Source organism: Tachysurus fulvidraco, chromosome 5, assembly GCF_022655615.1.
Source record: "Tachysurus fulvidraco isolate hzauxx_2018 chromosome 5, HZAU_PFXX_2.0, whole genome shotgun sequence".
Lineage (NCBI taxonomy): Eukaryota > Metazoa > Chordata > Actinopteri > Siluriformes > Bagridae > Tachysurus > Tachysurus fulvidraco.
Window position 1 is genome coordinate 8,540,195 of NC_062522.1, and position 25,195 is coordinate 8,565,389.

Here is a 25,195-nt window from a genome sequence, read left to right on the forward strand (position 1 = left end):
GATCAAGGACTTGCCATCATTTGTTTTTAGAGCACACAGGTCCCATGTGTAATAAACTTCGGTTTATAAAAGTTAACAGTCAGCATACCATGCAACCTCGGTAGTATCAGGATCAAATTACAGAAAAAGAACTAAAAGTGGGAAGGAAAATGTTCTCAGGAGGTGGGCTTACTTTAATCGTGTCCTTTGTAAAGACCACACAAGAGGCATGTGAGAATCTGACCCTTGTTCCAGGCCAAACCAGAATGTCTGGACACTGTTCCAAATGGTGCAAGCCATAAGAGTGCTATATATTTTGAAACTATATTTCTTTAGGGTAACCACAGTGGGATGTTAGTGGGACAAAAGGGTGTTTCTCCAGTTTCTGCTCCAGCTAAACCCATGCCAACCCTCAAACTCTTGATTCATTTTTTATTATTGCAATTCTGATTTTGCAATTCAGACAAAGTATCATCTAGCCCTAGAATATTGGCAGCTTTACAAAAAACAAAACAGTTTCTTAACAAAATACATTAAGAGAGTAATGCCTTGAACTCACAAGGACTTCCCTCTCTGGTGCCCTTCCTCACTGTAGCCCAGTCTTTTTGCATGCAGTATAAAGCCAGTTGCAGGATACAGTATCATGTAATTATGTTAGCTAACATACACCAAAGCCATACCGTATGAGAAATGTATCGTGTCATTTATTCTAACTTTATTTATTTATTTGTTTGTTTGTTTGTTTGTTTGTAGAAACATTACTAACACTTTTGATTGCTAGATAAACTGACCAACTTCAAGGTAATTTGGTGAATGCTAGTCAGCTGCCAAACAACACATTTTTGTCAGCCAGCTAAATTTGTTTATTATAAATTGGTGCTTCAGTTTGTGCTACTTAACAAGTTAGCAACACTGTTGGCTAGATATTTTGGTTATATATTTGATGTTTTGGTTAATGTTATTTAGCTAGTTATAACAATATTGTCAGCTAGATAACATAAATAAGTCCATAGTGAAGCTAGGTTAGTGTCGCTTAGCAAATCACACTATAACCAGATATCAATCGTAGCTAAGGTTAGATAGCTAACTAGCAATTAGCCAAAGGTTCAAATTCGGTGCTAAATCATTTCATTATTGATGAAAATACAACATAAAAAAATATTTACTTCTAGATGAAGATTATTTAGAATAAAACATGTTAAAGAACAAACACAAATCACTAATACACTGACTATGAGAAGTAATATTAACCATTAAAAGACTATGTAAAAGAAACATAACTTACTAGGACAAGATCATCTGGATTTGAAAAACACCTACCAATCTAGTATGCCTGAAGTTTTCTGAAACTTTATTCCAGATTTCTGTTAACTGTTCAAAGCCATTTACTATATTATAAATCCACACAAATTAAGCTATGATGCCTTTATCGTGTCTTTATCTTTATACTCATGTTGCATTGTTTTGTTGAAAGTATTGCCAAGAGTCATACCACAAGTAACTATGAGAGATATAATTATAATAATTTTATAGTTATAGTTAAATATAATTATATTCATATTCATTCATTTTCTACCGCTTATCCGAACTACCTCGGGTCACGGGGAGCCTGTGCATATCTCAGGTGTCATCGGGCATAGAGGCAGGATACACCCTGGACGGAGAGCCAACCCATCGCAGGGCACACACACACTCTCATTCACTCACACATTCACACACTACGGACAATTTTTAAGAGATGCCTAATTATGTTCATATAATTAATATTATTTTACATTTTAAATAAGTGGCTTCAGTGACATTAATGTAATGATTGCTTGTGACTTATGACGGAAAAGATATTAATAACAGGTCTTTATATTTGCTACAGGTGTGTGTCGATCCCCTCTAGGGATGTCTGGAAGGCAGATCTTAGACGAAGACATTGTAGCATCAAGTCAATGGTCTGAGTCAACAGCAGCAAAATATGGCAGGTAAGACTGTATAATCAGGTTTAAAATTCTAATATCAACACTTTATCCAAAAATATACATTCATGTATGATAGTTTGGGTAAAATTTCCTGATTCTCCTTCTGGGTGTTTTTGCTTGCTGGAGCTAGACTGGACTCGGAGGAAGGGGATGGAGCTTGGTGTCCAGTAAGCACAAGCGATCCAGAAAACATGAATGAATTCCTGCAGATTGACCTTCGCTCTCTGCACTTCATCACCCTAGTGGGTACTCAGGGGCGACACGCGGGGGGCATCGGGAATGAGTTTGCCCAAACCTACAAGATCAAGTACAGTCGCGATGGTAGTCGCTGGATCTCCTGGCGCAACCGTCAAGGAAAGGAGGTATGTGATACACTCATGATGGCACACATAGAGTTAATACCCAAATGTGTGCATTGTTTTTCTGACCTCAGGAAATACTCCTGTATATATACTCCTCTCCTTGCCAAAACAAATCTGATAGCATTGCACATGGCAGTAGAGTCACTGCTTCTCATTACCAGTCCTGGAGTTCCAGTGCTCTGTTATGTTTACAGTGGGGCAGTGGTGGCACAAGTGGTTAAGGCTCTATGTTGTTGATTGGAGAATCAGTGTCCAAGACCTAGCACTGCCAAGTTTCCACTGTTGAGCTCTTAACCCTCACTGCTCCAGGGGCACTACATCATAGCTGACCCTGTGCTCTGACCCAAACTTCCAAAGTTGGGATATGTGAAAAACATTTTATTGTGCTGTAATGTATATGTGACTAAATAAAGGCTTCTGTTATATTATTAAATGTTGTTCCCAACAGATGATGTATGGGATCTGACCTATAAACGGCTTGATCGTTTGCTAATGATTTAGATCAGACTTTTTGGTGGGATGGAAAATGTTTCCTTAGCAGAGTTGCATGCCTGCAGACCCTGTGCTCCACACTATGTTCAAACATTTCCATTAACAGTATCTTGCATCACAAATAATACATGCTCCTCAGCTCTGTGGTAATATGGTGCCCTGTAAGTGCGAAACACATTAATGAGCCACAAAAAGTTAAGCGAAACCAGAAACAGATACAGATGTATTCATGTATATTCACTTACGTGCCACAGCACTATAGTGTATCACAGACTTTTCGTAATTCAGTCATTCAGATAATAATTTATCTCATTATCAACTGCTGTGTGTTGATTTCTGTTAAAGGTAATTGAGGCCAACAGGAATGCCTATGATCTTGTGCTCAAGGACCTGGAGCCACCCGTCATTGCACGATTCGTGCGCTTCATGCCCGTCATTGACAATTCCATGAACGTGTGTATGCGTGTAGAGCTCTATGGCTGCGAATGGCTAGGTAAGAAAATAACACATCAGCTTGGGCTTCATCTCGTTTACAAAGTTTAAGAGGGTGATCGTGGAAAAAAACACTCGATAAAAAGTTAGTTATGGTAGTTATATTATAGAAGAGGTAACTTTGTGACTGCTGCACTTTCAGTTCTTAGTTTAATTATTAAGCTGACAAACAGTCTGTTTATCTGTCTTGGCAGCGATCTCTTAGTGACTCTCACGTCTCTTTCTTCCCAGGTCATGTTAACACTATCTTATGAAGCAGGACATTAAGCTTATCGCCTGTAAAATCTTTCAGTGGTGTAAGAAGCCAGGTTTTGTTATCTTGTAGTTTACTCTTCTATTGCAGATTATTGTGTAATTCACTGATAAAAGGTTTCAGCCTTCAGTTATCTTTTTGTTTGTAAGACAGAAACATGCTTGTCTTAGAAAGCAGCCAAATAATAATAATAATAATAATAATAATAATAATAATAATAATAATAATAATAATGTTTCTGTTAATCAATCTTAGGACAGAAGTAATTAACTGGATGATATCTCTCATGCATACCGATGAACTTTATTCCCTTTAACTGAGATCCACTTGAAATTCTTTTCCATGTCATTTTAGTTACTTCCTTATTGCAGTCTCACATTCAGCTCATGGGTTCAGGTTAACAGTCATAAAAAAGGTTACTCATCATTGTGTTTAAATATAAAGTAAACGGTGTAAGAAGATTAATATCTTTGCTGTTTATAATGTTAAAAAACAGCCAAACATCACATCGTAGCGTTAGAAGGTCAGTGGAGGTCATAATGCCCTGGATTTGGACAATTTGTTTTTGACAACACAATTTAAACAATTAGGGCTGTTTTACTTGAATGGAAGATTTCTTATTAAGATGCACACTGATTTTCATACATAAATGCAGAGTAATTACCAAAATAACCAAGTTTTTTCAGCATTTCACATTTTTTAAAAAAAGCAAAAAAAAACCAAAAACATTTGCCTCAAAGATTTTTTTTAAAAAACATTTTAGTGTATTTTATTTTTTTGAAGCTTCAGAATTTATTACTTAAGCTTGAATTCGCAATTTTTATTGTAAATACCTTTATCCCTTTATCATGCAGCAATAAAAATTTAAATGAAATATTACACAGGAAAACCCAACAAGAGATATCACAAGGATCTACATCTAAGTGTATAAGAAAGTGTGAAGCTAACCATTCAAAAAAAGTGTTAAACAACTAGAGACAGCAGTCTTGAAACTTTTTTTTTCCTCTTAAAGCAATTATAATTCCTTCTGTCTGTTTGCAGATGGTCTGGTGTCATACAATGCTCCACTCGGTCAGGGGATGGTCTTCCAGGACCAGGAGGTTTACCTCAATGACTCGGTGTATGACGGTGCCATAATTCAAAGGTTGGTTCGATAACATCTGTTGGAAGAGAATCTTTAGGCTCAGGAAGAAATTGTACAATGATGTTAGTTCCTGCTTATTTAATTCAAGCCAAACAGTAAACTGTAATGCTAGTGTCCATTTTGAGCTTGATGGTTTGTAACAGTAACAGGAAGAACAGCCTGTCTCTGTTTCTGAGCCTATAAACAATATTGATGTGTGTGTGTGTGTGTGTGTGTGTGTGTGTGTGTGTGTGTGTGTGTGTGTGTGTGTGTGTGTGTGTGTGTGTGTGTGTGTGTGTGTGTGTGTTGCGGTTTGCCATCCTCCCACGCTAACTCTGAGCTGTTTGAAACAAGTCAGTGTGGTTTACTGAAAGCTTAGGACAAGGGAAATTGGTTTTAATACACTTAGGATGAACAAGTTTCAGTGTTATTGGTTTCCATGACTACAGCAAGACACAGAGATGATGAGGGTGGTTTCAATGTTCATGGAAGGATTTGACTCACGTCCTCCTAAATAATGCTTTCCATGAGTGTGTGCATGTGTGTGTGTGTGTGTGTGTGTGTGTGTGTGTGTGTGTGTGTGTGTGTGTGTGTGTGTGTGTGTGTGTATGTGTTGTCTTCCTGTACAATTTTTTACACGAACGTGTGTTTACGTGTGTGTCTAAAAAACACACCACAAAATACACCCCACATTGTCACAGTCATTAAATGAATTACAGTTAAATGAAACACTTCTGTTTGTGTTAATGAGGTTGCTGGTGGTTATTAAAGCATTACTACCCCCTTGTGGAGAAACATGTCCACACATTTTACCCCAGAACGGAGTCAAATATAGAAGATTAATGTATTGTAAAATATTATATCGTGCTTCTTGAAGACATTTTTATAACACAAGTTGTATCGCTGTATTTCGGTTTGCTAATAGATCCTCAAATATAAATGATGAATATAGGGAAGAGATGAAAAGGTATAAGTTTTTAAATTTGTTAGCTAGACGATCGCGTAAATAAAATTCAAGTTTTGCTACCAGCTCTGTGTTTTAGTTCAAGCTAATTATCTAGTTCAAATTCAATTCACTTCAAATTTATTTGTATAGCGCTTTTAACGAACAATGGAAATGGTCTCGAAGCAGCTTTACAGAACATAAACATAGAACAAAAGATTATTATAAATAATAATATAATACAAAAATTCAAGATTAATATTAGATATAATATTTAAATGTTTGTATTTATCCCCAATGAACAAGTCTGAGGTGACTCAGGTGACTGTGGTGAGGTAAAACTCCCTTCAATGGTAAAGGAAGAAACCTTGAGAGGAACCAGACTCCTCATTTGGGTGACACTGGAGGGTGTGATTAAAAATATACAGTCTGACAATTGTGTACTGATGAGGTGGATGTTGTCCTCAAAGACCAAATGGAGTTCACATCTCCTCTTAGAATGTCTGAATACTTTATGAAGTAGAATCCAACTGGAGCTGGTACATCTCTAGATGCCTCAGGATCCTTCCAGGGTTTACCTCATCTCAATGACGGTCCAAAATCTTCATGACACGGAAAACAACTGGAGCTGGAACAATCTCTGGATGCCTCGGGATGGGTAGAAGAAGAGAAGCCGAAGCTTTTTTGTTTTGTCCATGTTCATCAGTAAATGTCTTTGTCATGTCTCACTCCACAGTGGTGCTTAATATGAAGCTCATATGAAAGAAGATACTCAGGATTTCAATGTTTTTATTTTTGGTGATGTAAAAACCCATTTCTGTTCTCTGAGACAGCGGGAAACGAACAAATATACAATCATGTTAGTAGACGATAAAAACATTTCAGCTATGAAACGTCATGTTCTCATTACATGAAAGATACAATTAATATATTGTATTGTCTCTCTGAGGATATGTTTTACTGTTCGATAAGTTTCCACATACGCCAATTCATCCAGCTGGTTAAAATGTGGTCAGAAGTGTGTTGTACAGCAGTTGGTGCAAACACAGTGCGCTACAGTATAGTTACAGCTTTAATGTGTGTTGTGCCACAATGAAGCACATTAACTTTAAACAGAACTTCAGTTCAAATTCATATCTTCCTTTGTATTGTGATGGTCAGTAAGGAATCGTGCGTTTTTGCCCACCGGACAATCACAACATAAACTAATTACACAGAGACAAAATCTGTTTGATCTTCACAATCAACACAAGTTAGTGATTTGTCCAACTCAGATTTGATATGTTTTAATATCTAAAAAGTTGCTAAATACTGAGAAGAACATTGGAGATGTTTGGTGTTTGTTATAAACATAACCAAAAACAACAACATTTTATTACATTGTACCTACAATTTATACATAGTCTTGAGGAACAGGAGAAAAATCTGGCTATTAACTATGTATTTTAACTTGTTCTCTTTTGTTCTCTCTCTCTCTTTCTCTCTCTCTTTCTCTCTCTCTCCCTCTCTCTCTTGTTCTCTGTCTCTCTCCCTCTCGTTGTCTTTCACTCTCTCTCGTTCTCTCTCTCTATCTCTCACTCTTTCATTTTCTCCCTCTCGGTCACTTTCTTCTTACCTTGTTCACTCTTGTGCTCTCTCTCTCTCTCTCTCTCTCTCTCTCTCTCTCTCTCTCTCTCTCTCTCTCTCTCTCTCTCTCTCTCTCCCTCCCCCAGTATGACAGAAGGTTTGGGCCAGTTGACGGATGGTATGTGTGGTCTGGATGATTTCACTCTCAGCCATGTTTACAATGTGTGGCCTGGCTATGACTATGTGGGCTGGAACAACGAGACAGAAACCAATGGATATGTAGAGATCACATTTGAGTTCGACCGAATACGCAACTTCACCACTATGAAGGTACTGAGTCTGTGTGAAATCATCCATTGTTTCTTTTAACTGAAAATACAGTAAGCTGCAGAATTATTGGCACCTAAAATAAAATTAAATAAAATTACACATAATGATTCAAAATATTGGCTACCAGAATATAAACTACATTTTTACAGAAATATTAGAGAAATATATATTTTTATAGAAATATTCAAATATTATTTTTTTCAATGATCGTTTAAAAATATTTTTCCGCATAATTTAAATTAGAGTAGAAATATAGAATATTTTTGTGATACATCATGAATTCTAAGCAGCAGGATAAAACTCATACCAGGATTCATCCAAATTCATGCAGACGTGGCTGCAGGACACAAAATTAGCATTTCCCAATAAATGATGTAAAACATGGATCTAAAGAATCAGCATGTACAAAATCACAGAACATAAAGAAGCATAATATGTTCATGCGGAAGAATATCCACTTCAAAACTTACATTTTGGATTTTACCGGAAAGTCTTGAAAGGGCTGTTATTCTCCATACAAAGCATCGTAACCAGTAATAATAAACAACTTTATTTATATATCACCTTTCATCCATGAACAGTGAAGGTTGCAGTGCTTTACAGTGTTGTAGTGCTTTTTTTTAAAAAAAATAAAAATAATAAATTTTAAATAATATATTAATAGTAAGGTAAAAAGTGTTAAGGATACAATTGTACTGAAAAATATTAATTGTAAAAGTGCCAATAATTTTTAAACCTGTGATTTCTATAAAAAGTGTCACTACTGTATTCAACATAAGACAAAATGTGTAGTTTGTTGTTTGTTTTTAAAGTTGTATTAAAACTATTCCACTTTGTTTAAGTTCAGAATATCAGTTAATGCATTTTTCATTATATTCTGCATATTACTCATTTTCAGAATACTTCATGTTTGTTCATAATGTCTGTCTTTCTATCTTTTTCCTTTTATCAGGTGCACTGCAACAACATGTTCTCTCACAGAGTGAAGGTTTTCCAGAAGGTGGTGTGTTATTTCCGCTCAGACTCGGACTGGGAGTCGAACCCCGTGTCTTTTAGTCCCGTGATGGATGACGGGAACCCCAGTGCTCGCTTTGTTACCGTGTCCCTCCAAAACCATATGGCTAGTGCCATCAAGTGTCAATATTACTTCTCTGACATGTGGATGATGTTCAGTGAGATCACCTTTCAGTCAGGTTAGCATGGATACTTACAGTAACTGATAATAATCGTTAGCTTTACCCATTACTAATAGCAAAGGCATTATAAAATCAAATGTGCATTTTTCTTACTACCAAAAATATGAACATTAACTTTAACATTTCACTTGCTATTCCAGATACAGCCATGTACAACACAAGTTTACCGCCCCCCAGCACCGGCACTCCACCCAACACCTACCCAGGTTAGACCTCATGCTGATCATTTCCATTTGTCTCCTCTGAGTCTTGTTGTTCAAACACAATGGAGCTACATCTAAATCTAAATCTTTCTCCCCTGCTTGGTGCTTTTTAACTCTAAATCTTCTTTGGACTTTTGTATCCCCTGCTCAGGGGACAAACCTGTTCACAAATTAGATGACAGCAACACTCGGATTCTGATTGGCTGTTTGGTGGCCATCATCCTCATCTTGTTGGCCATCATCATCATCATACTCTGGAGACAGGTCTGGCAGAAGGTGCTGGAGAAGGTGAGTTGTGTTGTGTCTCTTCGTTCCTCTGGCTTCCGACTGACTCTAGATTAGTTTCTCTACATGTCCAAACACACACTTTACTTTATTGTATCATTTGACACACTTCTTAAAGCTTTGATGAAGTATAATCTGCAGCATAAATGCAATCGACCTCCTGGCTGTATCATGGCTGACCCTATGCTCTGACCCCAACTTCCAAAGCTGGGATATGTGAAGAAAAGTATTCCACTGTACAGTAATGTATATATGGAAATTATAAAGACTTCTTCATCTTCATCTTCATCTGTTCCTCTGTTTATATTTAGGTCTCTCGGAGGATGCTCGACGACGAGCTAACTGCTAGCCTGTCAATCCAGAGTGAAGCCTTCAGCTGTAACAACAACCTGACCTCCTCAGTAGTCAGCGAGCAGGAGTCCAGCTCTGCCTACGAGCGCATCTTCCCACTCGGAGCAGATTACCAGGAGCCCTCACGCCTCGTCCGCAAGCTGCCCGACATTTCCCAGGTCTCAGAGGACACTGGTGAGTTCTGCTTATGATCAGAATAATCCAGCCTTTTTTTTTTTGCTCACTAATGCTTTGGTACTGTAGCGTATATGGTTCATCGGCTCGAGCAAACATTTCAATACATTTCCTTGTTGTAACAAAAAGCAGTTGACAATATTCAGTCAATAAAAACAAATAAATAAATGAATAAATAAATAATGACTTTTTAGCACAAATTTACAACTGCAAACATTTAAACTGTAAATATTATTGTTATATTGCTTGTATTGTTTATATTGTTTCATAGATGCTAGGTTCTTTATAATAGTTTGTTTATTATTTTCTTTATTACTGAGTTAAAGATAGAAAGCTATATTTTGAATTGTGCATATAGTGAGAAATCAATATTATGAAATTCATGTTTTGGGTCATAAATATTAAAAAAAAATTATATGTCACCTATTAAATACATATTTATTAAGACTTTATTAAATAACGAACAGTATTTGTTCTAACAATTAAAAAAAATTAACTAAGATCTTAATTTTGTTTACTTAAAAAAGAGAGATCAAATGAGCAAAGATTTATTTTATTAATACGACAAAATGATGAGCACATTTAATGTAGTGTAATGATAATGTTTTTGTATCTTCAATGTAAATCTCATGGCTTCATTAAGGTGTGTAATAAAACTGTCAGAGTGAAATATATTAAAAAGCAAACAAACAAATAAACAAAATAATAAGATGTGCTGGATTAAGTGTTGTTTTTTTGCTGCTCTGTACCCTGTCCTCTCTCTCTCTCTCTCTCTCTCTCTCTCTCTCTCTCTCTCTCTCTCTCTCTCTCTCTCTCTCTCTCTCTCTCTCTCTCTCTCTTTCTCATGACCTCTCTCTCCTGTAAGGGTAGAAGTCGTATATATGTTAAAGATAGTAGAAAAGCAATAGACAGTAGAAAAGCAATAAAAAAACAATAAAATCTGAAAATCTTAGTTTGCAATTTTCCTGTTTTGTATTTTTTTAAATATAATTTTTGAATATTTTTAAATTGTCTATTGCTTTTATATTAACAGTGTAACTTCCCCGTGTAAACACTGATTCTAAATAAAGGCCATTATTTTTTTATTCTCTGTATGTTTTCTGTGTGTCTGTAAAATCATAAGATCAGCAGGACATACTACAGTATAGGTTGCTAATAGGTTGCTAAATAACATTATGAATGGATTTCCTCTAAAATGATGAGCAGACATTCCTTTTAGTAGTCCTTCTTTTATATATGCACTATACAGCATCCAAGTCCACTCAGTCCACCACTCAAGAAGGTGTTCCCCATTACGCCGAAGCTGACATCGTCAATCTGCAAGGAGTAACGGGAGGAAACACCTACGCCGTGCCAGCTGTGACCATGGACCTGCTATCAGGAAAGGACATCCCTATAGAAGAATTTCCCCGAAAACTGCTCACATTTAAGGAGAAGCTTGGAGAAGGCCAGTTCGGAGAGGTCAGTCCCATCAGTGTGTGTGTGTGTTTTCAGTATGTGTTTTCTCTGTGCTGTTCCTCAGATTTTCCCAATGATGGTTCTTCTATCTGTGTCAAACTGTGATAGGTGCATCTTTGTGAAGCAGAAGACATGGAGGAGTTCATGGATAAAAACTTCTCATATGATGTCAGTGAGAATCAAACCTTGCTTGTGGCTGTAAAAATGTTAAGAGCTGACGCAAATAAAAACGCCAGGTAAAAAGCATGCAGTTATTCTTCATCTTTATGACAATATTGCTTTGGAAGGTGGAATAAATGAATACGTTTCATTTAGAATCTATCGTCATCCATCACGCCACATCAAATAGCCGTTATCGATTAATCAGCTCTTCTTATCGATTTTTATCCGTAACAGAAATGACTTTTTGAAAGAGATCAAAATCATGTGCCGATTGAAAGATCCCAACATCATCCGGCTGCTGGGGGTGTGCATGAGTTCAGACCCTTTGTGCATGATCACTGAGTACATGGAGAATGGGGACCTCAACCAGTTCCTGTCCCGTCATGAACCCGAGGGCATGATCGCCGTTCTGAGCAACGCACCAACAGTCAGGTACAAATCTGCACTCAACCTTCACAGTGGAGCTGATAGGGTTTGATGTGAAAGCTTAAAGAAAAGACACAAGAACTGAAGGAAGAACTGAATTTCTCATGATTCACATTGCAAATGTTTCGTATTTTATCTGTTTATTATTATTATTATTATTATTATTATTATTATTATTATTATTATTATTATTATTATTATTATTATTATCATCTGCTTCATTGTTAGAAATGTTGTGATGTTTTTATGAACTATTCATTAAATAAATAATTATATTAAATTCATTAAATAAATAATTATCTGTAATTTATACACATATTGATTTTCTGTATTTTTGTATTTTTTCTTGTTTTTTTTGTTTTGTTTTTTGTAATTTATACACATTATTTGTTATTCCTTTATTTCCATGTGCTATTTTTATACCTGATTAATTTCTTTTTTTACACCTGAATTGTTTATTTTATGTATATTTTATCCACATGATTCAATTATTTGCACGTATTGAACGGATTTGTCACATACTGTATGATTCCCACATTACATTTGCAAATGCGATTTGATGTTTTTTTCACAAGATAACATTAATTCACTTAATTACATATAAAAAAAATAAGTATGCGATTAAGTATGCGAGTGTACACTAACACTGTATTATTCTTACTGACTCTAGTTACAGTAACTTACAGCACATGGCCGCTCAGATCGCCTCGGGAATGAGGTACCTATCATCACTGAATTTTGTACACCGAGACCTCGCTACCCGCAACTGCCTGGTGGGAAAAAACTACACCATCAAGATTGCTGACTTTGGTATGAGCAGGAACCTGTACAGTGGAGATTACTATCGCATCCAGGGTCGAGCTGTGCTGCCCATCCGCTGGATGTCCTGGGAGAGCATCCTTCTGGTGAGATTCTGAATATAAACCGGTTTTATTTCTCAGCAACGCACAAATGTAGCCTGAAAGATGACAAGCCCTGTGTTGAAATGTCCTTGACAGGGTAAATTTACCACCGCCAGTGATGTTTGGGCGTTCGGTGTGACTCTGTGGGAGACGCTGACTTTCTGCAAGGAGCAGCCATACTCCCAGCTCTCAGATGAGCAGGTCATCGAAAACACTGGCGAGTTCTTCCGAGACCAAAGGAGACAGGTAGATGAGCTACAACAGCATGCAAGATGGATAGATGGATAGATGGATGGATGGATGGATGGATGGATGGATGGATGGATGGATGGATGGATGGATAGACAGACAGACAGACAGACAGACAGACACACAGATAGATAGATAGACACACAGATAGATAGATAGATAGATAGATAGATAGATAGATAGATAGATAGATGGATAGATGGATAGATGGATAGATAGATAGATAGATAGATAGATAGATAGATAGATAGATAGATAGATAGATAGATAGATAGATAGATAGATAGATAGAAAAACTCCCTGAGATAATAAGAGGAAGAAACCTTGAGAGGAACCAGACTCAGAAAGTGAACCTCATCCTCATTTGGGTGACACTGAACAGTATGTAATGGACAGTAAATAATGTAAATGTAAATATGTCCTTTTTACAACAATTTGTAATTGAGTGGAATTGTGTAACCAAGAGCTTCTGGAGAAGTAATAAGTCAGGGTGATTTCTGAGTTCATTTCAGACTTAACACCGATTCCTTATTGCCGAAGTCTTCAAATGTTCACTGATGAAGAACTGAGCACAAAGCTGACCGACGCAATGTGTCTGCTCCAGTAGCTACAAAATTAATGTAGATCATAGTGTGAGACTGTGTGTCTAATTCAACACAACAGTTTCTCTTCTGGTTAACCTTTTCATTTAAATCTTGATTTTTATTCTGTAACACTCACAAGGACACTTTTATTTGTGTCCAGATCTACTTGCCGCAGCCGCCCATGTGCCCCGACCCTATCTACAAGCTCATGTTGAGTTGCTGGCAAAGGAACGCCAAAGAAAGACCATCTTTTCAGGAGATCCTTCGAATACTGCTGGAAAATACACCTTAATGTCTGCTCCTGTGCCAGAGACGCTTTAGAGTGGCAGCAGGATATAAACAAACCGTGCACACACACACACACACACACACACATTGCGCACACACACACACACACACACACACACACATATTTTAGAAAGCCACCCAATTAAGTAAAGCCAACAGGGATTTTATATAAATTGTCATAGTAAATCCACCTAGGAGTGGCACAAGGTAAAGAATTATGAAGCTAAAATGTAGCAGTGAGTTCAGGCACTTTTGATAAAGAAAAATTATTTCATATTTGTAAAGATTTTTTTTTTTTTTTTTTTTTGGTTTTGGTATTTTTTGTACTCAAGAAAAGTTCAAACCCATATAGTCGTCAAATTAAAATGTAAAAGGAATTTAGGGTCATTAAAAATGTTAAGTAGAAATTTATTGACACAAGAACGTTTCATATTTTGTCCTGTATTTTAAATCAGCAGACAGCTTGAATGTAAATAGAAATTTCAGTTTCTTACTTAAATGAATTAGATTTTTAATTTGTTTAATTTGTTTTTAAAGTGTCACATTAATGTCCAGGCATCAACATATTATTGTATTGATTACACATAACACTTTAAGAGGCTTTTTATAAACTTAATAACCACTTTTATAGAAGTGGCTAAAACCCAAGCATGCATGGACTTCTTATTTAAAAAAAAAAAAAAAAAACAGTGTTAATAATTTTGTTATACCTTTTTAGATTTGGAAATGTTTTTCTAATAAGTGTCTTTGCTGAACATTTAAAGCAAATTATTGTGTTTATATCTGTATGTATTACGCTATGGTTTTTTATATTGTTTCACATTTTGTATGACAATTATTGCTTCAATGTATAAAAGTAAACATAGTTATTATTATTAATATTATTATTATTATTTTTATTTGTAGTATAATTTCACCACGTATCAATCCTTTTCATTTTCTATTGTTTATATTTTGTGTCCTGATAAATATGCAAATTATTCTTAGCAAACAATACCAAATTAATGTTATATAAGAAAAATATGAGCTATGTTTTGCTTGTATGTTAAATTGAACCTATTATATACTGTAAGAGCTTGTAAATAGCTGAAGTTATAAAAAGGATGTTTGGGTTAAAAACTGGATTCGTAATGTGGAGTTGGACAATGACGACTTTGATGGAGTATGGCTATGGGATACGGGATGTGATTTGGGATGCCAAAAGCGCTGCACATGCAAAGATCAGTTTGTATAATGTATTAATCAGTGATGTTGCCTATCATCTAGATTCAGATGTAATTAATATAAAGGTTAATATAAAAGGTATTGGTTTTGTTTAGTGTTCTATGTATGACATGGGTTGTGTTGTAGGTTGGTTTTTGATGGCCTTCGATCTGGTCAGTTAGATTTTTGGGGAATTGTCAGTGAAAGGTTTGCTGTAGAGATTCACACATAAAAGGAATCAGTTTTCTTGCCTTATAAAATGACTTCCTGATGTTATTTAACTGCCACAGCTAGTGTCTTGACTCTCAGTGTCCATGTGTGTCTAATGTTATGACTAATTATTACTTTATGTTGTTATTATATCAAAAATATTTTCTCCAGCTCCTGCTTTCTTCAAGTGAAACAAAATAAAATGAACACAGCATATGATAATGACATGAAATATACTTTTCTCTTTAAATTTAACAATCAGAGCTTTTATTGAAGTAGTTTCTATTTTATTTTTGTTTTATTCAATACTCCCTCTTTGTTTGGAAATTGAGCCTAAATAAGTATATCATCAATTCTATAGAGGGAATTCTAAACTTTACCACACCATAAACCGTTGACGTGAAATATCTTTTTCTCTGTCCATAATTTCCCAGATTTTTTTCAATTATTATTTTACGTATTTTTTTGTGTCGGATTTCTTCTTTCTTCTGGAACTTAACATTACTTAAAGGAAAATGTATATGTTATAAGTAAATCTCCATGCTTTTTTTTTATTTATTTTTTTTATCTGAAATCTTGGACACAAGAAAAAAATTTTCGTACCTTTTTGGGTTTATTATTACTTTATATTAGTAGTATTAGTAGTAGTAGTAGTAGTAGTAGTAGTAGTAGTAGTAGTAGTAGTAGTAGTATTGTTGTCGTTGTTATTATTATTATTATTATTATTATTATTATTATTATTATTATTATTATTATTATGCATTCAAATATGTCTAATTATTATTATGTAAAGTACTTTTACCCTCGTCCCTGTTCTAGAAATCATTTTCTCAATTTATCCGATTCCAAATTATATTACTTTGTTCATGTACAAACATCTGTAAGTTTAAATAAATTTGCGTTTAAATTGTGAATCTGGCAACTTGTCCCACCTCTGCTGCTGTTCCTCTGTTAATCAACACTGTTATCAAATAACATCTCGCGCACACTCCTGGGCTGACTGCTGCCTCAACATCATTGGCCAATAGCAGGATGACGTCAGAGACTGGACTGAATGTGATTGGTTGATTTGTTTATGACATCCAATCACACCATAGAGCTGGTGTGAGCTGCTAGCAGTGTGTTGAATGGACAGAATGGGGAGAGTTGTGTTGGTGACTGGTGCAAACAGGTAATATAACATCTTTTAAAACATATACATTAATATTAATAAATTGTATGTGCATGTTTTAATAAAAAAATAAGGCAGGAATATAATGAATATTATATAATACTAGTCAGTTTATAAATATTAATATAAAAGGATGGAAGAATGTATTTATTTGTTTGTTTGTTTATCATGGATTAATATTAATATTAAATAATAAATAATATTAATATTAAAGCAGAATATTTGTCAGAATAATAGGAAAGGACAGAATAACTTATCGTTTTTAATTGTTATTTAGATCTAACCTTTGTATTTTTATGTAATTACAATACATCCATAAGACCTGTATAATTTTATTTATTTAACTAAAATATAAAGTATTATGACATTGTTTTTAGTTGCTGTGTGTGTGTGTGTGTGTGTGTGTGTGTGTGTGTGTGTGTGTGTGTGTGTCTGTGCGTGCGTGCGTGTGTGTGTGTGTGTGTGTGTGTGTGTGTGTGTGTGTGTGTGTGTGTGTGTGCATGTGTACTCAGGAAGTGTTCAGTTGCATCTCAGACACAAAAGACTTCTTAAAGTGCTGTACAATTGCTTAACACTTAATGTACTGTGTGTGTGTGTGTGTGTGTGTGTGTGTGTGTGTGTGTGTGTGTGTGTGTGTGTAGTGGCGTAGGCCTGGCCCTGTGTGAGCGCCTCCTAAGTGAAGATGCACAGCTCCAGCTGTGTCTGGCCTGCAGGAATGAGCAGAGGGCTGCTGCAGCCCGTCAGTCTTTGCTCATCTCTCACCCTAAAGCTCAGGTTTCCCTCGTTCGGCTAGATGTGGGCAGCATGCGCTCTGTCCTCAGTGCTGCCGAGGAGATCCGAACGAGGTAAAGGTTGAAGTCGAGTCCTGAAATCATTCCAATGTTTAGATAACTCAGTTAATATCAGATCATTGTTATTAATTCTGAGGTTTTTTCTGGAACAGATTCAACAGGCTTGACTACCTCTACCTTAATGCTGGGATCATGCCTAGTCCACAGGTGGATTTCATGGCTCTCTATAAAGGCTTGTTTTCTGGGTACAGATCCTACAATCTTTTCTCTGTATATGTTTCATTAGTGCAATCGAGGAGCAAAATATGGAGAAAAATAGTATGTGATAATAATGATTGCAGTATGCCTTAAAATAACAATATACAAAAACTAAGTGCAGTTAATGTTCCACTTCACATCAACCCACATCACACCAAGCCACTGTTGATATTTTCTCCATATATCTCCATATATATCACATATTGATTATTTTCTTTTAGCGGCACATCTTAACATTTTTATTTCTCTAGAACCATGGCAAAAAAAAAACAACAACAGAAAATGCATACTTTACATGTCCAAACGTCCTGTTACAAAGTGCTGACACTTTAGACTCCTTATTTTAACTTTAAACAAGTTAATGCAAACATGCAAGAACATGCAAACTCCACACACACAAGGCGGAGGCGGGAATCGAACCCCCAACCCTGGAGGTGTAAGGCAAACGTGCTAACCACTAAGCCACCGTGCCCCCCTAATGTAGAACACGTATTCATTAATTAATTAACACCTACTGACTAAACAGATTCAGTCATTCAACAGCTGGAGTTGGAGATCAGTCTGAACGCTTACAGAACCCATTAGATAATAATCCACAACGGGATGTTGTGATGAACTCTGACATACCCAAAACTGGACGATTATTTATATAACAGCATTCAGTTTTATTCCTCATACACTACATCAATTTTCCAACTATATTATTTTTTATTTATTAATAAACATAGCATTCGGTTTAACGATTATTGTTACACTGAATGAAAGTTCATTATAATCAGATTATTTTATGATTGTGATTTGCTCACAGTAAAGCAATCCACATGTTTTCTACGGGAGAAGGGTTACTGACGCAGAAAGACGACGTCACATCTGATGGTCTACAACAAGTGTTTGCTACCAACCTGTTCGGCCACTTCTTACTGGTGGGTAGTCGGATGGATGGAGTAGAGATGAATGGATGGATAGTTAGCTAGTTGGATGGATAGATAGATAGACAGACAGACAGGTAGACAGACAGACAGGTAGGTAGGTAGGTAGGTAGGTAGGTAGGTAGGTAGGTAGGTAGGTAGGTAGGTAGGTAGGTAGATAGATAGATAGATAGATAGATAGATAGATAGATAGATAGATAGATAGATAGATAGATACTTACTTGGGAAATACATGAGTGGGAAATTCACAACATCCAACAGTATCCACAAACCTGGACAATACGGCATACAAAAAGATCATATCTGTTTAACTGTGGGTCTAACAGATGCAATCATAAAATGGCTCTTTTATTTAGCATTTTGTTAGGCTTTATTTGTTGTTTGTTCTTATCAAATTGATCGTCCTGGCTGAGGCAGCGTTACAGAGCTGCTTTGCACCAGATGGTGAAGGAAACACTGTGGTTCAGATCAGCATTAAAGTTGCAGGAGATTTAGCGAGTCAGCCTACAGGACAGAAGTATCGCTTTTCTGCTACAGCAGGAACACAGAGTGACCATGAGGGTTTATGTTTCTGTCCTTCTGTCTTTCATTTTTCTGCTCCACACACGGCCCCTGCGTCCTTCCCTTTTGATAAGATGCAGATAAGACGTGTTGGGACATATTGGCCCAACAAAGTTTGCTCATAAATAAGTTTGATGTTGATAAAATCACTTACACATTTGATTAGAATCCGTAATAGAAGCTTGGGTACCACTGCTTCCTGTTTTTGGAACATTAGATTAGATTAGATTAGATTAGATAGATACCATTTAAAAGTGTTAAGGCGCATAGTGTACAGTGTTTAGTATGGTTCAGTACAGTGAGGAAATGTGTATGAAACTTTTAATCCAAATAACACCATACCATATCATCTATGAAGCATGGTGGTGGCACATTAATAAATAGATAGCATGGTGATGAAGGAAGATTATCTAGAAATACTGCAGCAACAGACAGTTACATTGAAAGTGAAAAGTTGGATGTAACTATGTGCAATGAAGCTCGGTGCAGAAACGCTCTCGTTATCTTTCTGATTGTAGGTCCGGGAATTGGAGCCCCTGTTATGCCAACCAGGCCACAGCTCTCTGGTGATCTGGACCTCGTCTAGCAACGCACGGCGTTCTGCTTTCAGTCTGGATGACCTGCAGCACAAGCAAGGCACAGAACCGTACAGCTCCTCTAAATACGCATCTGACCTGCTGAGCCTGGCCCTGAACCGTCATTATAACAGCCAGGTGAATGAAGCTCAGATAAATTCTTGATCTATTTCACTTTGTATATTGCTGTTTTACAGTTCTACTTATAAAAAAAAGATTTGGAATAAATCATGTTTATGTTTATTTATGTAAACGTGAAAAAAGCAATACGTGCATTGTTTAAAATATCAGGGATACAATTGGCAAAGAGATTTATTACATAACATTCTACAGGATGTCAAATATTACCAGTGTTTGTTTGTAAATCAACTGGCATGTACATTTAAAGGGTCTATACACTCGGGCTAAAGACATTCAATTTTCCACTCATAGATTTCTAGTTAGTTGGTTAGTTAGTTAGTTAGTTAGTTAGTTAGTTAGTTAGTTAGTTAGTTAGTTAGTTAGTTAGTTAGTTAGTTAGTTAATAATAAAGTGGATTCAGTAGATACAAAAAATGACACTGTACAAAGCTATGCAAAATATACACAAAAAATATATTTACAAATACACAAAATGTACCAATATACAATCAGATGCAGATTATACTGTATATGAATTGAACTGAATTGAATTGAAATGAATGGAATGTGGCTATGACATATTATATATCTGTCAGGACTTTTGGCCATGTGCCTTTGTTTACGTTCCTCGTCACGTGTCTGCCCCCACCTTCGTCTTCTCCTCCTGTCTCTACACACCTGTTTCCCATTGTCATGATTGTCTATTTAACCATGAATCATCGTCATTGTCCCGTCATTGTTATGTCCGTGTAACGTCTTTATTTCATCGTCCTTTGTTTAGTTTAGTTTTCGTCAGTGTTCTTGTTTCATGTATATTATTTATTAAACCCCATTCCTTTGAAGCTATCCTGCGTACGGGTCTGTCTCCCTCCTTCCCGGTTGTGACAATATCACATAGTTTATTTCAGTAAAACTCTTTCTATCTTTCGCCAATTTATTCACAAAACTTTGCTGGAAATTTTGTTCATTCCTCCTGACAGACCTATTGTATGCGGGGCTCCTTTCTTAGACACACTTTTTCGGTCTACAAATTTTCTGTGGGATTCTGGATTTGTGATGCTTTTACTTTGACGTATGTTTACGCTGTCAGATCCAGTTACATCCAACTTTTCGCTTTCTTCCTTCATCATGATGCTAGCTGTTTATTATTGTGCACCAGCCACTTTTCTAACAAATCAACCTCACTCATGATGCTGCCACCACCATGTTTCTATCTGTTGATATGTTGTTATTTGGATTAAAAGCTTAATAAATTTTTCTCCGTAAATAGGGTTGATGGGGGCACAGTGGCTTAGTGGTTAGCATGGTCGCTTCACACCTCCAGGGTCGGGGTTCGATTCCCACCTCCGCCTTGTGTGTGTGGAGTTTGCATGTTCTCCCCGTGCCTCGGGGGTTTCCTCCGGGTACTCCGGTTTCCTCTCCCGGTCCAAAGACATGCATGGTAGGTTGATTGGCATCTCTGGAAAATTGTCTTTAGTGTGTGTGAATGAGAGTGTGTGTGCCCTGCGATGGGTTGGCACTCAGTCCAGGGTGTATCCTGCCTCGATGCCCGATGACGCCTGAGATAGGCACAGGCTCCCCGTGACCCGAGAAGTTCGGATAAGCGGAAGAAAATGAGTGAGAGAGAGAGAAATAGGGTTGATTATTTTGGCCAAACACTTCAAATTTTGTTTTGTCAAACTAGAGAGAAATTCTCCAAAAGCCTGATGATCGCCTGCAAACTTCAATCTGTCTGTCTTATATCATTCTTGGAGTAGGGTCTTCTTCAGAATCAGAATCAGCTTCACAGTGTAACAGTGTAACAGAATGACATACAGTATAGACAAAATTGTATGTACAAATTTGCAAGTGTGAGAAATGTGCAATTGTATACAATATATACAATTTGTATGTACACATGTGATTGTGAAATGTGCAGTTGAAGTAAACAGTAAACATGTAGACAATATGTATGTATGTATGTACAGAGTGTAAGTATGAAATGTGCAATTGAGGAATACATAGTACAAATATTAGGTGTTGTGTGTTCCATGGTGTTAATTGTTCATCAGGTGGATTGCTTGATGTCTGGTCGTTCTGGAGCTCAGGGCTCTGTAGCGTCAACCAGATGGCAACAGTTCAAAGAGGGAGTGTGCTGGATGTGAGGGGTCCTGAGTGATTGACTTTGCCTTTTTGCTCACTCTGGAAAAGTAGAGGTCTTGGAGATGGGGAGAGTTGTGCCAATAATTCGCTCAGCAGTCCGGACTACCCTCTGTAGTCTTCTGAGGTTGAATTTGGTGGCATCTTATGTCATTCTTGGCGTAGGGTCTTCTTCACACCAAAGCCACCAACCAGGAACTCACAATCCCCCCTTGCACTCATAATTCACCACTGAGCCTATCTGCTGCCACAGATATCTGACAGATACTGATTTTGTGTCCCTCAGGGTCTGTTTTCATCAGTGATCTGTCCCGGATTGGTGATGACTAACCTCACATACGGCATCCTCCCCTCCTTCTTCTGGACCCTTATCATGCCAATAATGTGGCTGGTAAGTTTTCACATACCTGTAATGTTGTTTAGTCTGCATATATTTATCCCAACGAATTCTCAAAGGGTCGGAAAAAGGGTCGGTGTTGATTTTTTTCTCTGTAACAGAAGCATGGACAGTAGTGAGACTGCAAGGCAAATCTCAGATTTATAAAAGTATATATAAGTGCTGGCTGATATGAGGATGGAATATGAATATTGTGATAAATTACAGCACAATATACTTTTCTGAGAAGGCGTGATATTAAATTTTATAAGAAGTTTATTTTTATGAATTAAAACTGTATTGGTGCAGCTAATTTTAAAGTTAGTATTTTAAATTGGAAAATATGAAAGAAAATTCCCTAGACGTCAAATAACATCATCTAACCTTTAGACACGATCACCACTACTGCATATTGTTATGTAATTGTTCACAATAATTTACACTATACTGGGATACTACGCATATCATGCCTTATTTCGAGTTTAGGGTACATCAGAATTCATCACACCATCCCATGATTTTCCTATAACAGCATGTCATCAGTTGTTTTACTTGTTGTATAATATCTGTTTGTTTTGTTTCTTTTTGGATTCCTTCTTTCTGATCAGATAAGAATCTTCACCAATACCTTCACCCTCACACCTTATAACGGGGCCGAGGCTTTGGTATGCGCTCACTCTTCCTTCATCAAATCATACAAGCCCACCGCCACCAACCCCCACCCCACAAGATATGCGTGTGTGTGTGTGTGTGTGTGTGTGTGTGTGTGTGTGTGTGTGTGTGTGTGTGTGTGTGTGTGTGTGTGTGTGTGTGTGTGTGTGTGTGTGTGTGTGTGTGTGTGAGAGAGAGAGAGAGAGAGAGAGAGAACCCATAAAATCACTTTTATCTGTTTTAAGAGTTTAAATTATGAGGCTGTTTAAGGTTTTGGCTTGTATCAAGGTCGTTATTTAAGTGCGTTTTGTATTGCAGTTTTGGCTGTTCAAGCAGAAACCGGAGACACTGGATCCGATGGTCAAATACCACAGTTTAACCTCCGGACTGGGAAACAATTACACACAATGCCGCAAGGTCAGAACTGTGGGTCATGTATCATATCTCATGTCTACATTATCACATCTATCACAACTATCTAAAGGAAATTTGGAAATAAAGGGAATTTGTTCGTTTGAAATTTTGTCTTTGGTTGTGTATTTTTTAGATGGATATTGATGACACTACCTCAGCAGCACTTTACAAGAAACTTCTAGAAATGGAGAAAACCCTGAGAAAGAAACTGAAGGATGAAGATGGAGCATAAACCAAATAAATAAATAAGTTGATTACAAAGTTTTTAAACTTTTACATTTAAATAGCTCTGCTATTCTATCTATATATCTATATATTCCTAAGACACGAATGTATGGATTATGACAATACACCTACGTGCCTTATGTGCTTTTATTTTATCCAGACATTTCTCTTCAACATTCCAACAATAAAATATTTATTAAACCTTCACCTGACTCCTTTCTTTAAAAATTCCTGTAGTAGGTCGTTTTTAGAATTTAACTTGTCATTTCAGCAATGTGATGTTAGCACCTTAAAGATTATTTTCTGATAACAGCATGTCCTGAAGGGGTGTCCTGAACCTCTCCCTTCATAGAACACAAAAGAATTCTAGCCAGAAAATCCCAAGCTTTTGAATGGTGTTGTATGTAATGACTGTACCCATGTTTGACACGACACCCGTGTTGTCACAAGACGCATCCCAGCCCAAATCTGCAGCTGTTTTTGAACAATTGCAAGTTCCTTTGAATATCATGAGGTTTTCTGAAAACTGTGTCTATTACTACATTTATGGATCTTACCCAGAACAACTTACATTTATCTTATTCAAACACTCCTGGGCACTGTAAGTGCCCAGGAGTGGCAGTTTGGTGGCTCTGGGATTCAAACCCATGACCTCCTGATCACTAGTCCAAAGCCTTAACTACTGAGCTACCACTTCCACTAGAATTACTATCTCTGTTAGTAGTTCTTATCCGATAAACTTGCAATAAATGCAAATTGTGAGATTGCACATTTACAGTGTTTGGCAGTTGCCATTATATAGAGACATTTGCATTTATCTCATCTAGTCAAACAGTACTGACGTGTCTGAGACGTGGTGAGCAAATCTCAGGAGCAGAGTTGGCTCAGACAGGTAAGGCTCTGGATTGTTTATCAGAAGCTCAGTGTTCAAGCCCCAGCACTGCCAAGCTGCCACTGTTGGTCCCCTAAGCAAGGCCCTTAACCCTCACTGCTCCATGCATGCTGTATCATAGCTGACCCTGTGCTCTGACCCAATTTCCAAAGCTGGGATATGTCAAGAAAGAATTTCACTGTGCTGTAATGTAAATGTGACAATGTAAACGGCCTCTATACTGAGCAGCTAAAGGTTAATGGCCCAGTAATGGTAGCTTGGTGGCTCTGGGATTTCAATACATAATATTCTGATCACCTAGCTACAGTACCCTTTTAAATGGCATCGAAGATCTGTCTTGTGGTTTAAAGAAGCTTAAGTTTGAATTCAATATTCCAAATTATAGCATGGCTGAACGGTCGTAACGTTCTCTCCATCTGTCTAGATCAAATATTCATAAACATTAATAGTTTTTTAAAAATAAATTGCCTTGGAACACTCTACCAGCTCAACAGCTCATGAATTGGTCCATCACAGTCCACCACACACACACACACACACACACACACACACACACACACACACACACACACACACACACACACACACACACACACACACACACACACACACACACACACACACACACACACACACACACAGTCAGATGGGGTAAATGTGAGCAGCCAGTCCTTCTACATGCATATTGTTGGAAGGTGGGAAGATACCGGAGAATCTGGAATGGTGCATTGAGAACAGGAGAGAAACCCGAGCTAAGGATCAGAGCTGGAACCCTTTAAACAATTATACTCACTCCAAAACATGCTGATGGTTTTCTTGTCAAAGAAACAAAGTCTATTATAAGAACAAACAAGACGCTTAGTATTGGTTTTCGCCTTTCTATAACCAGCCAA

General features: G+C 36.9%; 2 protein-coding genes across 5 annotated transcripts in view; both read left to right on the top strand.

The window, feature by feature from the left end:
* ddr2a (discoidin domain receptor tyrosine kinase 2a) overlaps positions 1 to 15,423 on the top strand; it is a 38,626-nt gene extending 23,203 nt beyond the window's left edge. For 2 of the 3 annotated variants that reach the window (XM_027154502.2, XM_027154501.2), the window contains 15 exons: positions 1,850 to 1,952; positions 2,080 to 2,311; positions 3,149 to 3,296; positions 4,590 to 4,692; positions 7,327 to 7,510; positions 8,463 to 8,703; positions 8,847 to 8,912; positions 9,061 to 9,197; positions 9,506 to 9,719; positions 10,969 to 11,180; positions 11,286 to 11,413; positions 11,574 to 11,771; positions 12,436 to 12,670; positions 12,764 to 12,913; positions 13,661 to 15,423. In XM_027154502.2, coding sequence (XP_027010303.1) covers positions 1,850 to 1,952; positions 2,080 to 2,311; positions 3,149 to 3,296; positions 4,590 to 4,692; positions 7,327 to 7,510; positions 8,463 to 8,703; positions 8,847 to 8,912; positions 9,061 to 9,197; positions 9,506 to 9,719; positions 10,969 to 11,180; positions 11,286 to 11,413; positions 11,574 to 11,771; positions 12,436 to 12,670; positions 12,764 to 12,913; positions 13,661 to 13,792 — 2,483 coding nt within the window. In that variant the 3' untranslated portion in view covers positions 13,793 to 15,423. The remainder of the gene's footprint in view (positions 1 to 1,849; positions 1,953 to 2,079; positions 2,312 to 3,148; positions 3,297 to 4,589; positions 4,693 to 7,326; positions 7,511 to 8,462; positions 8,704 to 8,846; positions 8,913 to 9,060; positions 9,198 to 9,505; positions 9,720 to 10,968; positions 11,181 to 11,285; positions 11,414 to 11,573; positions 11,772 to 12,435; positions 12,671 to 12,763; positions 12,914 to 13,660) is intronic. The other variant, XM_027154503.2, reaches the window with a different exon arrangement.
* Positions 15,424 to 15,966: 543 nt separating this feature from the next.
* Positions 15,967 to 23,615, top strand: hsd17b7 (hydroxysteroid (17-beta) dehydrogenase 7). 2 transcript variants are annotated; one of them, XM_047814152.1, is made up of 9 exons: positions 15,967 to 16,372; positions 17,014 to 17,217; positions 17,316 to 17,408; positions 18,230 to 18,344; positions 19,430 to 19,624; positions 22,031 to 22,135; positions 22,729 to 22,785; positions 23,090 to 23,197; positions 23,319 to 23,615. In XM_047814152.1, exons 1-9 carry the CDS (start codon positions 16,329 to 16,331, stop codon positions 23,415 to 23,417), a joined length of 1,020 nt encoding a protein of 339 aa, XP_047670108.1. In that variant the 5' UTR covers positions 15,967 to 16,328; the 3' UTR covers positions 23,418 to 23,615. The 2 variants fall into 2 exon arrangements, with proteins under 2 accessions (XP_047670108.1, XP_027010221.1); XM_027154420.2 differs by having other exon boundaries at positions 15,976 to 16,372; positions 23,090 to 23,188.
* The last annotated feature ends 1,580 nt before the right edge of the window (positions 23,616 to 25,195 follow it).